The 17,606-nt window shown below is 39.3% G+C and overlaps 1 protein-coding gene across 1 annotated transcript in view; it reads left to right on the top strand.

Annotated features, from left to right (window-relative positions):
* The window catches only part of LOC128985852 (ATP-dependent RNA helicase SUV3 homolog, mitochondrial), a 53,824-nt gene that overhangs the window by 2,769 nt on the left and 33,449 nt on the right, over window positions 1–17,606 (top strand). The window contains exons 2-5 of the mRNA XM_054405795.1: window positions 6,653–6,875; window positions 11,378–11,546; window positions 12,074–12,185; window positions 12,963–13,132. Coding sequence (XP_054261770.1) covers window positions 6,653–6,875; window positions 11,378–11,546; window positions 12,074–12,185; window positions 12,963–13,132 — 674 coding nt within the window. The remainder of the gene's footprint in view (window positions 1–6,652; window positions 6,876–11,377; window positions 11,547–12,073; window positions 12,186–12,962; window positions 13,133–17,606) is intronic.

Here is a 17,606-nt window from a genome sequence, read left to right as displayed (position 1 = left end):
AGGCTTTCGCTGGCACTTCCCCATGCAATTAAGCCGAATTTCAGGTGTGAAGAGAAGATTCCATGGTAAGCCATCTTAGTAGTTTCTTCGTTGGTGATTTCCCTGATTCTTCTGAGGGCATAGATAGCTGATGAGAGTTTTCGCTGGAGCCTTTCCAAGTGGGGGTGCCAGTTTAGTTGCTGGTCAAGAATGACGCCAAGGAATCTGGTTGTGGGGTTGGCATTTGTTGTGTCTTCTTGAGTTAGAGGTTTGTTTGTTGGGGTGAATTTCAGGCAGACAGTTTTAGATTCATTGATTCGGAGATTTAGGCTATTGCAGATTTTTTTTGCTGTGTCTATTGTTTTTTCTGTTAGATTAGGTGTTGGTATGCCCGGGACTATAATGGTCGTGTCGTCAGCAAACATTATACATGTATTGTCTGCTGGTAGGAGGGTGGGGAAGGTGTCTATGTAGATCAGAAAGAGTAGGGGTCCTAGTACTGAGCCTTGAGGTATGCCTTGAGTGATGGTTTGCAGTTTTGATCTGGATTTGGTAATGAAGTTTCCACTTTGGTGTTCAATTTCAATGAGTTGTTGTCTATTGTAGAGGTAGCTTTTTATCCAGTCTAGAGCTTTGTTTTTGATGTTTAGGGCTGATATTTTTTGGAGAAGTAGTTTATGGTCTAGGCTGTCAAACGCTTTCTGGAGATCCAGAAATACGCCGTTTGCTGTTTTTTTATCCTCCCAGATATTGGTTATAGTGTTGCAGAGTTGAGCCAGAGCGGTATTTATGGATTTCTTTTCTCTGAATCCGTGCTGGTTGTCGCTTAGGAGGTGGTTGTTTTCCAGGAAAGTTATTATTTGGGAGTTGATTATTTTTTCTAGATATTTGGATAGGGCCGGTAGTATTGAAATTGGTCTATAGTTTTCGGTTAGGGTGGTATCTCCTTTCTTGAATTTGGGGTAGACCAGAGCTTGTTTCATGGCTTGTGGAACTGTGGCTTGTATTATGGAAGTGTTGATAATATTTGTCAAAGGAGGGATCAGTTCATTCTTGCAGTGTTTTAGGATTTTGTTTGGGATTTCGTCCAGTCCGCACGAAGATTTTGGAGGAAGGATTTTGAAGAGCTTATCGAGTTCATGTTCGGTGATTGTTTTGAAGGCAGATAGATGTGGTTTCTGTGTCATATCAAGTGGGGTTGGATCAGGTGCTTTGCTGAGGTTTGGGTTTTGTAGTGCGTGGTTACCGATGTTGATAAAATAGTTGTTGAAAGTGTTGCAGATCGATGTTGGGTTGGTTATTTGGTGTCCATCTGAGTTGAGGGTGATATTATTCACTTCATTGTCCGTATTTTTCCTTTCTTTATTTATGATGTTCCATATCGTCTTATTTCTATTGGGGGCATTGTTTATTATGCTCATTGTATGTTCAGACTTCTTCTTTTTTACATCTAAGTCGTATGCTCTTTTGAAGTTACTGTAGATTTTTTTGTCTTCCTCACTGCCACTGAGCAGATATTTGTCATGGGCGGTGTCAAGTAGTTTTTTAAGTTTGGCTGTGGTTTCATCCCAGAAGGTATAATTGGTTTTTTTCCTTAAGTTTATGTAGATCTTCGGCATAGTATTATTTATTTCATATGTTAGGATATTTACAAGGGCATTGTATTTAGCGTCTACTGATTGAGCAGTGTAGATTTCATTCCAGTCACATTGGCTGAGATTTATTTTGAGCTGGTCCAGTTTGGTTTTTGTGATAGGCCTGACTTGTTTCTTGATGGGTTGGTTTCTTAGGTTGTGGCGGTTTGTTATGGTGCAGCTGATTCCCAGATGGTCTGAGAAGGACATTTTGTGGGTTTTTAGGGCGGTGTTGTGGAGTCCAAGATTTGTAAGGCAGATGTCAATACTGCTGACCGAGGTGGGGGTGATTCTGGTGGCCAAGATGTTTCCGATCTCTAGGTTGTGTTGGTCTGCAAAAGCTATTAATTTCAATGTGTCCGGTTCGTGTGGGCGCAGGATATTTACATTTATGTCTCCCAAAAATATAATATCCTTATTTCTTTTGGAGTACATTTCCAGAAAGGGATCTAGGTGTTTGGTGAGTTCTTCGATGGGTTTAGAGGGGGATCTATAGGCTCCAATGACCGTTAGTTGTTGTTTAGGCAGGTGTATGGCAACCAGTTCTGAGGCAAGTTCCTCGCAATGTGGCTTGGTATCGATTTCTGAGTAGGAGTTGTTACTTGATTTTTTTGAGAAGATGGCTATCCCTCCCCATTTATGCAATATCCTTGAGAAACTCGTAGTTAGGGAGTAGTCAGGTAGATTAATTTGCTTTATGTGTTCTTCTGTTAGGCCGTGTTCGGATATAATGATAATGTCTGGGTCTATTGAGCTGATTTCTGATTCTAATTTACTTAGTTTACTGTGGAGCCCTCGTTGAATGTTGAGGTGAAAGATTTTTATTTTTTTGGAGTGATTTTTTTGGTGGATGCTGTTTCTTGGATGGTTTTGGGGTTTTTGGGGTGGCGGGTTTAGGTTTAGCTTGGAGCTGGAGGGGGGGGAGTTTGTATGTTTTTTGAGGACAGGGTCGGTTTTAGGTTGCTGGTATTTGTTGTGGTTGATTGGGAATTGTTGGGTATTTGTTGGCCGGTGGAGGCTTCCTGGGTTTCTTCAGTTGGCTGAGGGATGTTGTTCTGGTGTTGAGGGCATGGGTGTTCACTGGTTTGTTTATGGCTAGGATGGGTGGTGAGATCGGCTTCTATGCTAGGCTGAGGTGGGTTGGTAACGAGAAGTTTGGCTTTTTCGATGATAATGTTAGAAAGAATAGTGGCGCCTTTACGGTTGGGGTGAATGTTGTCGGGTCCGTAGCAGTCTTCTTGGCATGCTGGGCTGGTGTCAATGAAATTCAATTTGAGCTCATTACACATGTAGTTTAGTGCTGCATTTGTTTCTTCAATATGTTTATCTCTTATGTCCCTTCGATACATTATGCCGTTTACAAACCATTTAGTGTGTGGTGATTTCTTTTTGGCGGCCTCTATTGTCAGCCATAACGGCCTCATAACATGGTTGGGCGTTTTTGAGTGTGCCATATTATTAGATCCAATATTTATAACTATTTGGTCAGGTAGTTTATCTTCTTCGCTTAGGTACTGACTCAGGTCTCTTATGATGGCTCCAGATCGGACTTTGGTTAAGATATCAATCTTGTGGTTCTCTTTTATAATGCTTGCTGCAGCTCTTAGTGTTGAGTCTCCGATCAGTAGTGTACTTTTTTTGGGTTGGTTTAGGTTTCTAGCATCTGGGTTGGGCACATTTATTTTAGGCCTATAGTTAGGCTTGTTTGTGGTTGGGTTGAGTTTGTTTGGTTTATGAATCTGGTTTTGTTGGCGGGTTTCCTGATTTGGGTTTGTGTGTCGGGCGCTCTCGGAGGGTTTGTCAGTAATCGGGTTTGTAGATACTTGGTTATTTTCAGGGCTTGAGGGAAGTTTAGAGGTATCTTTGACTAGGTCGTGGATGGTTTCCTCGAGTCTGGATATGACTTCCATTTTGCGGGCTATTATGTCAGATAGTTTTAGGTTTTCTTCATTTTTTGTGTCTAATTGGGTTTTTAGGGTGTCTATGTCTTCTAACAGAAGTTCCACAATCTTGTTTGTTTGGTCAGTTTTTGTATATGTTTGGCTTTGAGAAACTTCCAGCTGTGTCAGTGCTGGGTCTAGGCTTGCGTTATTATCAGGTGTATCTTTTTTAGTGGGTCTAGTCCTACTTGAACAGGTCTTACACATCCAATCAAAGAGATGATTGTTTAGGGAAAGCGCCCTATATTGCTTGTCGGTGACATTTACACACTTTATATGGTACCATGTTAGGCAATCACATTCGATTGCTTTGTCGTTTTCTTGAACTTCTATTTTACATATAGCACAGGGGTGGGTAGGGCCCTGATTGTTGGTTTGAGATGATCTTGTCATGGTTGTTAATTCGTTGTTTCAGAGGTTGGTAGGGTTAGGTTAGGTTTGAAGGAGGATTGATGGATGCTATGGTAGGTGATGGGTGAGCGTGGTGGATGCAAGGTGAGGTGCGATTTAATACTTGTGGTTGATAGGCAATGATATGTAGTATGTGTGGGGTGGGGTGAATGACATAGGATGTATGATTTGGTGGGCAGATGGGATGGTATGGGTTTACAAGATGTGAGGCAGGATGATGTGAAAGATGAGCAAGATGATACTGAATACAAAATATTACATATGCTATACAAGAATAATACACAATTAAATAGATAAGAGACAGTAAAAATTCAAAGAAGAGAGACAGTGGGTGTCTAGGCCTAGCTTGGGGGTCAGAGATTGGTAGGCTAGGTAGAATGTCACTTTGGTGGGGGAAGAGTTGCTTATGTGTTTGTATGTAGGTTTAATTGTGTGTTTCATGTGATTTTGGAAGTTTTTTGGTTAATTGGGTAGAAAACTGTAGATTCGTGTTCTGTAGAAATGGTTTGTGTATGGTCTAATGATGTATGTATGTGACGTGTGATTGGTTGGCTGAGCTTGATGAAGTTTTCCTAAGCTGTCCTCTGATTGGTCGAGGTCTTTTGCTTTCTGAGCTTGGCTTCTTGATTGAATCAAGATGGCGGATCACAGTTACATATTTAACTTTTAAATAGAAGTTAATGATGAATAAGTTCAGAAATCACAGAAAGCACTTTAAATTTTCAGAGTTTTGGTTTATTTGAGTTTGTAGAGTCTTGAGTAATACAAAATTTGCAGATATTTATTTAGAAATGCGAATAAAAGTTCTGAGTGAAGCTCCTATGGTTGAGAAAATGGCTTGGTCTTACCAATATGTTGCGATGTCTTTTTCGTGTCAATTAATGCCGGTATATTATAAAGTTGTGAGTTTTTCAGATAAAATGCACTTTTTAAATCACTTTGAGACTGTATTTATGGTTTAATTTGAAAAGGAAATGTAATAAACTGTTAAAAGCTGAGGAGCTGCACAGGAGACGACCTGTGCTCAGCCAACTTCTTCTTCCTCCTACACTTAACTTATATCATGTAATTTTTAGATGTCTACTTAACTTGCAGATTTTTTTATGCTGAATCCAAAAATGCAATCAGTTTTTGTTAGAGGGATTCCTAAGTGGCTGTAAAATGAAGGTTAAAATTACGACGACATATTTAATAGGCTAAGCTATGTCTACACTGGGATATGATGTAATTTTTAGATGTCTACTTAGCCTACAGTTTTTATTCACTCTGAATCCAAAAATGAAATCAGTTTTTGTCGTAGAGATTCCTAAGTGGCTGTAAAACAAAGGTTAAAATTACGAATCTATGGTTTATTTACTATAGCGGTACTGATGGTAATATTGCGTGGTCTGGACGGGTTTGTATGTGGGCTGAGGACTGAGTGAGGAGAGCAAACAGCTGTTTATATAGCCTACTCGACTTAACAATGAGGTATGAAATAAATTAGTTTTGAATCTAAATAATCTGCCCTTATTTAACCTAGGCATATGTGGGGAAGGTAGGTCGGGTTTTATGCGGATTCGTACTGTATTAAGTGTTTTAAAGTTAGGTTGGATTAGGAAGGTAAAGTTTAGGTTTTAATGAACAGACTTATTAATATACGTTACCTCCAGACTGTTTTTGCACAGTTGAAATTAATTGTGAAAACTGTTTTTGCACAATTACCGTTTTAGTTGGATCTCTGCTGTACATTTAAGAAACGGAACTCAAGTTAATTTGACTAGGTACTTTGTTGATATTTATTTTATTTTGTGTGTTTTCAAGCCAGTTGCATTCTTTACGTTTTGAAAGGGAACGGTCCAAATTATTTTTAGGACAATTCGTGCCTACAGTAAGTTTGGTAAGAATTGTTTGAGGCAGCCAAGTATGGTGTAGGCTATTTAAGTAGCGCAGATGCTTGCTTAAAAATACTATAACTACATGATTTAACAATCCAGGCAGCGCATGTCAGTGGAAAAGACCAATGTACACTATTTTGGTCATTACTGAAGGGAAAAGCCAAGGTTGGTCCTTGCAGATACGGTACTCACCAGGGAAGGGTTGGGCCATGAAAAGGCAGTGGTCAGCTAGGAGACGGCACGAATAGAGAGTTAAAATGATGTCTCTCTGAGGTTCAAACTTAGGCTTACTGTAATTCATGAGGAGTTTCAGTTTTCGTCTGCATGTGGCAGAGCTTGGTAGGAGAGAGGCCCTCCTTAAACATACTGTAGAGAGCTTCCAGGTGAAAGTTGACAGGATCTGTGGATTCTTTATCAGATGTGTTAAGTTAGTGTCTGCCAACAACATCATTTAGCCTACAATATTTTGAATTTTTTATATATTTTTTGAAAATTTATTAGGGGAGGAAAAATAATAATAAAAATACTTTAGTTATATGCTTATTTAACTCACCAAATATTTCATGGAGTTAGTTAAGCTAAAAGAGTAAAATGAGATTTCACGTGCTTTACATTGTAAAATTTGGGGCTGACTCCTAAATACCTCCATGTGTTGGGACAATGGACAAAATTGATACTTTATTGAAAAAACCGCAACACTGCTCAATTTAGTACATCATGCTCTTTGTACTTACCGCTTTGTTGTAGGAATTTTATATTTATAGATCTAACTACAATTTGGCCTACCCTTAAGTTGTGGATAATTTTTCAGGTTATTTGCAGCATCAAGTATATGTCAGTTTTAGAAAATACTGTTTAGAAGCTGAAACCCTCCCAGCAGATTTGCATGTTGTATTCAGTGACATTATTCAAGGAGCAGGACATGTTGATGACATTTTCCCTTACTATTTGAGACATGCTCGTCAAATGTTTCCCCACTTAGAATGTATGGACGATTTGAAGAAAATTAGTGATCTTCGCTCTCCAGCTAATTGGTATGAGACAATAGGCTAAGCTTAAAATTTAGTTTTGTATTTACAGGGGTTATCTAGTGATCAACAACAAGTGGTTAACAACCCTTATAGGTAAGTGGTACAGGAGTAACTAGATGATATTTTATGGAGGAAAATCACATCAGTAGCAATAACTTTTGAAACTTAATTTTTACAGCAATGGGTACCATTTTGTTAAGAATTAAAAGGGTTAAACAAAAATTATAAAAAAAACCTGGAGTTACCACAAATTGAATTTCATTAAATTGGACCACAGGTGTCATCTATAGCGCTCTACACATCCAGAAACAAAACACAAACAGACAGTCATCACTTCAATAATTAATTTTTTGTTTTCAGGGGTGGACAAAACGGGTATCCACCCAAAACTCAAAAATGTTGACAATTAATTAAATACTCAAAATTTGGCTGATAATCTGGGTAAAAATAGACTCCCAATTAAACTGGAAATTTTAATTAGAAAACATTTACATTTGTGTGTAAAATTAGACCTAACCTCTACTGTGATTAAAACTTTACATTCCTTACAAAGCTTTACTTTGATGTGCAAAATTACAATATATTCACAAAAGCAAAAATTAAAAACAAAACTCTTTTTGAAGTAACAAAATAAATAAGTCAATTCTATACTTTAATAACTAACTGTGTACAAAAACAAAGTGCATGGTACTAGATCTATTTATACAATATTCTAGTGATGTCATTGTTGACGAAACAACTGAAATAATAGCCTAGATCACATCAAAATAATCCAACAAAGTTTTAGCAATGTTATAGCGAATTTCCCTATAGGTAAGGAGCTATTACCGTAGGTGGCACAGCAAGACCTGGACACAGGACCGATATAATTTTTAATTTTGATGTCCCTAGAAGCCATAAACACCATTCGTTTAAATTTTTATATACTGTATGTATATATCCGTGAAAGCGATAAATTGAGTAATTTTTGTCCGATTTTGATGAAATTTGATATGATTTGATTTTGAAGATATAATGCGGGGTAAACTTGAATGAGTTTACAAACCAGCATGATCAGACCATGGGAACGGGGCTTTATGGGGGGTTTTATGGGGTAAAACTGGTTTAAAGGCCTATCTAATTTTTTGCCCTGAAAACACAAAATTTCCCAATTTTTACTTTCTCCCCCTATACCATAGTATATGGAGAAAGTATTGTTTTCGTCAAAATTTTCGAGTTTGAGTTTTGAGTGGATATATTCGTTTTGGGTCCCCCTGGACCCAAAAAAGTGGTTTTCGAAGTGATGTCTGTGTGTGTGTGTGTGTGTGTGTGTGTGTGTGTGTGTCTGTGTGTCTGTGTGTCTGTGTGTCTGGATGTGTACAGAGCTAGAGACTACACCTGTGGTCCGATTTCGATGAAATTTGGTATGTAGGTTCTAATCCATGGTATCTCCAGGCGTTTTTTTAATTTTTTTGAAATTTTTATTTTTAATGGGGATTTTCCCATAAAAACCAATAAAAAACCGGAAAAATCGGATTTTCTCAAAAATGGCCCGAACGATTTTGATAAAAATTTAGTATGTTGTAGCCCTTTAAATTCTGAACAAAATGGTACAAATCCCATTTCTGTAAAAATTACGGTTCAAAAGTTATGGTAAATTATGTTATTTTCCCATAAAAATCCCATAAAATAACGAAAAATAGGATTTTAGACAAAAAAAATCCGTTTTTATTTAACATAGTATGTTATGATCCTTAAAATTTTGATAGTTTTTCTCATTTCTTTGAAATTTTTATTTTTAATGGGTATTTTCCCATAAAACCCCATAAAATGACGGAAAAAAAAGATTTTCCCAAAAATGGCCTCAACGATTTCGATAAAAATTTAGTATGTTATAGTCCTTTATATTCTGAACAAAATGGTACAAATCCCATCTCTGTAAAAAGTACGGTTCAAAAGTTATTGTAAATTATGTTATTTCCCCATAAAAACCCCATAAAATAACGGAAAATCATATATTCCCAATATTGGCTCGAACGATTTTGATAAAAATTTAGTATGTTATAGTCCTTTAAATTCTGAAGGAAATCTTACAAATCCCATTTCCGTATATTTACTCTCACCGCTTACACATGATAAAGGTTTTTGACAAACTTATGGGAGAAAGTATGTGTCAGAATGCTGATACCGTTTATTTTTAAACCATTTTAAAGAGCTAAAAAAAAAACAAATAATTTAGTAGGCCTATATGGAATTGTTTTTGTGCGGTTATCGGTTACTGTAAATATAAAGTGAGGCTAAATGTAAAGTTCATCTATTTTATTCTTATGGAGAATAATTAAACTGTTGTACTTTGCTTATTTCTGGATACATGTTGATCAAGCAAGACCGGCCAATTTCTTTATTTTATACTAAGCTATTATTATTTTACTAAAAAACACACTTTATTATCCCCATCCCCCCTGTAGTAGCAAACCTAGGTACTCGTTAAACCTAATGCTATTAAAATAGATTTAAGCTAGAGTCAAATAAGGTATATGGAAATTCGCTTAGTCTGTAGGTTTGCTGCTACGGGGGTATATCCCTCCGAGTGTCCATAGTTTAGGCCTTAATGTCCACCTATTTTTGGCGCATTTGCAAGGTTTTATTAAAACGGATCTGAGAAGCTTAAAACAATGTTAATTCTGTTCTATATACCATTTTGTTTGGAAAATCATGGGCTTCAATATTATACATAAAACATAAGGAACATTTGTTTCAAAAAGTTTTTTTTAGTTAAAAAAAAATATTTTGAAAAATTTTCAAAAAAAAATATGTTCGCGCTCAATGAAATTGTATAGATTATAGGCCTATAAATATTTGAAAATAGCCACTTTGTTCTAAATTTTATGAGGATTACAAATATATAATAATATAAGGAAGTCGATTTGCAAATAAATAAGTTATGGGCAAAAAACAGATTTCAGTACATAGCGTTTAGCTAAGAATGCATAGCCTAACCATAGCTAGGAATCTGGCTGATAATTTACATCAATATCACTACCTACTTCTTCAGGATCATCAACCAGCCCTTCAAAATCACTTAAATCTATATATATAATCTTCTTATAATGCACCATGTATATCACTACTTTTGATTTTTAACACTAAAACAATGATAAACGTAATAAAACACATCAGTCATCGGTCCGAGGGTAACCTAGCTGTTTACAAATACGCACGTCAGCTGTCTGCTACAATTACGATCGGCTCGGAGAACATAAAGCGCTTAGAGACAGACCTCTGGAGAAAGCGTAGAATCTAACGAAAAGAACTATACCTAACTCGATCCAGTTCAATCCGATTCAGTCAGTCATAGAGCCTTCGCCGTAAACGATGTTCGTGCGTCGAAAAATCGACGCGTGACACTACACAAAGTGTGTCGCGCGTCGATTTTTCGACAAGTGACGCTCGGAGGGTTAAATTTTAATTTTTTATTTTGATGAAATATGCAATAGGTTTGATCAAAATCTGTTATAAATTTTGTTACTATTTTTGTGTGGGCTGTTCTTCAAGTGTTGCTCTGCTTTTTTTTAAAGAAGAGTGTAATCCCCCACTATAATGTGAGCTATTATCCATGCCATTTTCTTGCAATAGCCTACCTTTCTTTTAGACATGTATTTTAAAATATACAATTAATGGACATAGAAAACGGTAAACTACTGATTAAATGTAAATATTGAGACATAAAATAGACGATTACTTAAAGCGTATTATTTAATGCAACTCGGAACATAAACAAGTACCTAATTATTGATTTTAAAACAATGTTGTAATAGGATGTTATTGGTCCGGAAAATATAACCTGCTAACCGGATGAGTCCGGTAAACATATTTTGGAAAAGTGAAGTACCTCCTGTATTTTTGCCATTAGACATACTACCCTTAACTATCCTAAGAATAGAAAAACTTTCAAAATCAGTTATGCTCTCACTAATTTGAGAACTAAACAATCACTACGGTACTCATAACTTCTCTGATTGAGGTTTATGTTTTGTTTGTAACCACTTAAGTTACTACCCGTAAAATATTAGAGTTAGATTCCTTAACTATATCACTTATATCATCTTAACGATTAGGCCTAAGTATAGTGTGAAAAAATAAATGTTATGAGCGAATGAGCGAGGAAAATTTTACATAAACATTGGTTAGTAAGTGCAGTAACCTTCATGTGAACAAGTGCTTTATTATTACATTATCAGATACTGTTTTGTATTTTAGATTAAGAATTTTGACGCTGTTCATTTGATATGATTTTTTAATTTTATCAGACCTACATTATTACTTTTATAACTAGAAATAGGCTAATTATGATCAGCTGGTGTTCAGTAAATTTCATTACCGTACAGTAGTACATAATGAAATCTCATTTGATTAAGCAGGCTGCAAACAGCTGTTTTCCGGACTATATCCTGGTGTTGAAAGTCCATTAAAATAGAGTAGTGTGGTAAAAAAAAAACATAATTACAACTAAACAAACCTCTTAGGTACCCGAATGCAAGATCAATAAATAGAAGAATAATCTTCCATGCAGGACCAACAAATAGTGGGAAAACATATCATGCCTTAGAAAGATATATTTCAGCAAAATCAGGAGTCTACTGTGGTCCATTGAAACTCCTTGCAACTGAAGTTTTCAAGAAAGCTAATGACAGGGTAAGCATGCTTGTCTTCTGTTGTTGCACAAAATAAGTTAAGTAGGCTAGTTAAATAATAAAAGGTAGCTTAAATTATTAGACATTCATGGTTTCTCAAACAATGGAATGACTTATAACAATTGTATAGATCAAGAGTAATCTACTAAATAATCAAACAATAAATATATGTAATTTTAACTTCATTTTTCACTCATATTTCAGTTAAAATACGCCTAGTTGCAATTTATATTATTAAAACAGCTGAGATTTCTGAATTTAAAATTATAAATGTAATCACGGTGTTTTTTTGCAAGTTTTAAGACTTAGCAAATCTAGGCCTACTTGCGTAGACGCGTGTTTTTATGTATAAAATGATGTGGGCTCAGTCTTTTTATCGGGGAAAAAACTTTCCTTGTTGCTTATTAAATATATAGATTTATTCAAACTATCAATCAGCTGTAACACATAGAAAAACTTCCCCTCAAACTGCCTGAATTTTGTGAACGGACTTAAAGAGCATAAGTAAGATAGATAAGTTACTTTCAGGGAACACCATGTGATCTTATAACGGGAGAGGAGCGGAAGTATGTCTCTGGTGAAGACAGCCCTGCTGCTCATGTGTCATGCACTGTAGAGATGACCTCAGTCAACACACCTTGTAGGTTTACAATACCAGTACCTGTTAACATAGACAAATAGAATAAATATAGACCGTCAGCTGTGCTGCGGTTAGCATAAGTTCTGGCGTTCACCACTAGGTTTGCCGTGTGGTTACGGCGCACACCGCTGCAGCGTCTGCTGGTCACATACGGCTCCTGAGCACCTCGCTTGCAGCGGTGTGTGCCGTAACTACATGGCAAACCTAGCGGTGGGCGCCGGAACCTTCCTTTGATAGTCTATATTTATTCTATTTGTCTATGCTGTTACTAAAGCATTTAGAAATAAGTTTAGAATTCAAACATGTTTGCAATGTTAAAAAAGACAATTTTGAAAGATTTATCACTGTTAATTCTTGTTGCAAGCTGAACATCTTCAGTCTGAAGCACAGACAGACACTTAAGCTGCAAGATGGTCAAGTGTGTGCAAAATTCATTCAAAAACTAATATAAAAAGATACATGTATGATTGTTTTTTTTAATTCCTACTAAAACCATTGATTAAGTATCTTTCTAAAATTGTAGTGTAGGATTTTACAAAGAATTAGTTCGCAGTCTGAGTTTGCAAAAGAAAAGATTTGTGTTAAGTAAATGCCAAAAAAGTTCATGTGAGTATGGAACCAGTTGAAATGTGGAGTTGGATGACAGGAAACTTTTTGTTGATTCATTTGACTTTGAAGGTCATGTTATAATTCTTACCACATCTTATTTACTGTTCAGTTTTAAGAATTTCAAAATCTTGTCTAAAATAATGTGATTGAACAGAATATGTTGTCTAGACGAAGTAGCAGTAATTGACGAAATCCAGATGATGAGGGATCCAGGGCGAGGTTGGGCATGGACCAGGGCACTACTAGGAGTAATGGCTGAGGAGATCCATGTGTGTGGGGAGGAAGGAGCAGTAGACCTGGTCAAAGCATTAGCTGTCACCACGGGTGAAGATGTTGAGGTAGGTACAACAACTATGCTTCAGTAGAGATCCAGGATAAGGTTGTGCATAGACCAGGACGCTACTTGAAGTAATGGCTGAGGAGATCCATGTGTGTGGGGAGGAAGGAGCAGTAGACCTGGTCAAAGCATTAGCTGTCACCACGGGTGAAGATGTTGAGGTAGGTACAACAACTATGCTTCAGTAGAGATCCAGGATAAGGTTGTGCATAGACCAGGACGCTACTTGAAGTAATGGCTGAGGAGATCCATGTGTGTGGTGAGGAAGGAACAGTAGACCTGGTCAAAACATTAGCTGTCACCACGGGTGAAGATGTTGAGGTAGGTACAAAAACTATGCTTCAGTAGAGATCCAGGATAAGGTTGTGCATAGACCAGGACACTACTGGGAGTAATGGCTGAGGAGATCCATGTGTGTGGTGAGAAAGGAGAAGTAGACCTGGTCAAAGCATTAGCAGTCACCAGGGGTGAAGATGTTGTGGTAGGTACAACAACTATTCTTCAGGTGATGAGAGATCCAGGATAAGGTTGTGCATAGAACAGGACGCTACTAGGAGTAATGGCTCAGGAGATCCATATATATGGTGAGAAAGGAGCACTAGACCTGGTCAAAGGATTAGCTGTCACCACGGGTGAAGATGTTGAGGTAGGTACAACAACTAAGCTTCAGATGATGAGAGATCCAGGATAAGGTTGTGCATAGACCAGGACACTACTGGGAGTAATGGCTGAGGAGATCCATGTGTGTGGGGAGGAAGGAGCATTAGACCTGGTCAAAGCATTAGCTGTCACCACGGGTGAAGATGTTGAGGTAGGTACAACAACTAAGCTTCAGATGATGAGAGATCCAGGATAAGGTTGTGCATAGAACCGGACGCTACTGGGAGTAATGACTGAGGAGATCCACATGTGTGGGGAGGAAGGAGCATTAGACCTGGTCAAAGCATTAGCTGTCACCACGGATAAAGATGTTGAGGTAGGTACAACAACTAAGCTTCAGATGATGAGAGATCCAGGATAAGGTTGTGCATAGACCAGGACACTACTGGGAGTAATGGCTGAGGAGATCCATGTGTGTGGGGAGGAAGGAGGAGTAGACCTGGTCAAAGCATTAGCTGTCACCACGGGTGAAGATGTTGAGGTAGGTACAACAACTAAGCTTCAGATGATGAGAGATCCAGGATAAGGTTGTGCATAGAACCGGACGCTACTGGGAGTAATGACTGAGGAGATCCACATGTGTGGGGAGGAAGGAGCATTAGACCTGGTCAAAGCATTAGCTGTCACCACGGATAAAGATGTTGAGGTAGGTACAACAACTAAGCTTCAGATGATGAGAGATCCAGGATAAGGTTGTGCATAGACCAGGACACTACTGGGAGTAATGGCTGAGGAGATCCACATGTGTGGGGAGGAAGGAGCATTAGACCTGGTCAAAGGATTAGCTGTCACCACGGGTGAAGATGTTGAGGTAGGTACAACAACTAAGCTTCAGATGATGAGAGATCCAGGATAAGGTTGTGCATAGACCAGGACACTACTGGGAGTAATGGCTGAGGAGATCCATGTGTGTGGGGAGGAAGGAGCAGTAGACCTGGTCAAAGCATTAGCTGTCACCACGGGTGAAGATGTTGAGGTAGGTACAACAACTAAGCTTCAGATGATGAGAGATCCAGGATAAGGTTGTGCATAGACCAGGACACTACTGGGAGTAATGGCTGAGGAGATCCATGTGTGTGGGGAGGAAGGAGCAGTAGACCTGGTCAAAGCATTAGCTGTCACCACGGGTGAAGATGTTGAGGTAGGTACAACAACTAAGCTTCAGATGATGAGAGATCCAGGATAAGGTTGTGCATAGAACCGGACGCTACTGGGAGTAATGGCTGAGGAGATCCATGTGTGTGGGGAGGAAGGAGCAGTAGACCTGGTCAAAGCATTAGCTGTCACCACGGATAAAGATGTTGAGGTAGGTACAACAACTAAGCTTCAGATGATGAGAGATCCAGGATAAGGTTGTGCATAGACCAGGACACTACTGGGAGTAATGGCTGAGGAGATCCATGTGTGTGGGGAGGAAGGAGCAGTAGACCTGGTCAAAGCATTAGCTGTCACCACGGATAAAGATGTTGAGGTAGGTACAACAACTAAGCTTCAGATGATGAGAGATCCAGGATAAGGTTGTGCATAGAACCGGACACTACTGGGAGTAATGGCTGAGGAGATCCATGTGTGTGGGGAGGAAGGAGCACTAGACCTGGTCAAAGCATTAGCTGTCACCACGGATAAAGATGTTGAGGTAGGTACAACAACTAAGCTTCAGATGATGAGAGATCCAGGATAAGGTTGTGCATAGACCAGGACACTACTGGGAGTAATGGCTGAGGAGATCCATGTGTGTGGGGAGGAAGGAGCAGTAGACCTGGTCAAAGCATTAGCTGTCACCACGGGTGAAGATGTTGAGGTAGGTACAACAACTAAGCTTCAGATGATGAGAGATCCAGGATAAGGTTGTGCATAGAACCGGACGCTACTGGGAGTAATGACTGAGGAGATCCACATGTGTGGGGAGGAAGGAGCATTAGACCTGGTCAAAGCATTAGCTGTCACCACGGATAAAGATGTTGAGGTAGGTACAACAACTAAGCTTCAGATGATGAGAGATCCAGGATAAGGTTGTGCATAGACCAGGACACTACTGGGAGTAATGGCTGAGGAGATCCACATGTGTGGGGAGGAAGGAGCATTAGACCTGGTCAAAGGATTAGCTGTCACCACGGGTGAAGATGTTGAGGTAGGTACAACAACTATGCTTCAGATGATGAGAGATCCAGGATAAGGTTGTGCATAGAACCGGACACTACTGGGAGTAATGGCTGAGGAGATCCACATGTGTGGGGAGGAAGGAGCATTAGACCTGGTCAAAGGATTAGCTGTCACCACGGGTGAAGATGTTGAGGTAGGTACAACAACTAAGCTTCAGATGATGAGAGATCCAGGATAAGGTTGTGCATAGAACCGGACGCTACTGGGAGTAATGACTGAGGAGATCCACATGTGTGGGGAGGAAGGAGCATTAGACCTGGTCAAAGCATTAGCTGTCACCACGGATAAAGATGTTGAGGTAGGTACAACAACTAAGCTTCAGATGATGAGAGATCCAGGATAAGGTTGTGCATAGACCAGGACACTACTGGGAGTAATGGCTGAGGAGATCCATGTGTGTGGGGAGGAAGGAGCAGTAGACCTGGTCAAAGCATTAGCTGTCACCACGGGTGAAGATGTTGAGGTAGGTACAACAACTATGCTTCAGATGATGAGAGATCCAGGATAAGGTTGTGCATAGACCAGGACACTACTGGGAGTAATGGCTGAGGAGATCCATGTGTGTGGGGAGGAAGGAGCAGTAGACCTGGTCAAAGCATTAGCTGTCACCACGGGTGAAGATATTGAGGTAGGTACAACAACTATGCTTCAGTAGAGATCCAGGATAAGGTTGTGCATAGACCAGGACGCTACTTGAAGTAATGGCTGAGGAGATCCATGTGTGTGGGGAGGAAGGAGCAGTAGACCTGGTCAAAGCATTAGCTGTCACCACGGGTGAAGATGTTGAGGTAGGTACAACAACTATGCTTCAGATGATGAGAGATCCAGGATAAGGTTGTGCATAGACCAGGACACTACTGGGAGTAATGGCTGAGGAGATCCACATGTGTGGGGAGGAAGGAGCATTAGAAATGGTCAAAGCATTAGCTGTCACCACGGATAAAGATGTTGAGGTAGGTACAACAACTAAGCTTCAGATGATGAGAGATCCAGGATAAGGTTGTGCATAGACCAGGACACTACTGGGAGTAATGGCTGAGGAGATCCACATGTGTGGGGAGGAAGGAGCACTAGACCTGTGAGCCGTGACTATTTCCACCGGGCGAATGTCACGACTCATGATCAATGGTTCAAGTGTTTTTTTTATAGTAGGCTAGTTCAGTGTTTCTCACTCCACGGCCCCCCGAACAAGGCTGTGGGTTTTGTTCTTTTTACTCCCACCGCCAAGCACTTCAGAGGTTGCGTGACAATCAACTAGTTAACCTCGCAGACATTTTTCATCGTTTTAAATCGCCCTTTTGGCACATGATTTATACAAGGTTGTGTAAGTTTTTTACTTTGTGCTTAGTCTGCGAGGTTATGGAGTAAGTCAAGTGCGCCACGCGCGCCTTTTGGGGCCCGTGAGGAGGAACATGGAGTACCGGTAGTCTGCATCAGCCTTGGCGGAGTGGGAATTACAACTCTTGGCCACCCCTGGATCTTGGCCCCCCTCTTCCGTCATGCCTGCTTCCCCTCCGGTGCTGCTCGCCCAGAAACATGAACTAGTACCGCAAATTCCGCAAGTTTTAGGCCTAATTAATTATTGCTAACCACCGTCCTGGACTTGGAGATTTCGTTACCTATTTGTTAATTTGTGCACAGAGATTTATTAA

Source organism: Macrosteles quadrilineatus, unplaced genomic scaffold (genome assembly GCF_028750875.1).
Source record: "Macrosteles quadrilineatus isolate MER2022 unplaced genomic scaffold, UCM_ALF_1.0 Scaffold_2__2_contigs__length_208266976, whole genome shotgun sequence".
In the NCBI taxonomy this organism is placed as follows: domain Eukaryota; kingdom Metazoa; phylum Arthropoda; class Insecta; order Hemiptera; family Cicadellidae; genus Macrosteles; species Macrosteles quadrilineatus.
This window is presented reverse-complemented; position numbering and strand designations above follow the sequence as displayed.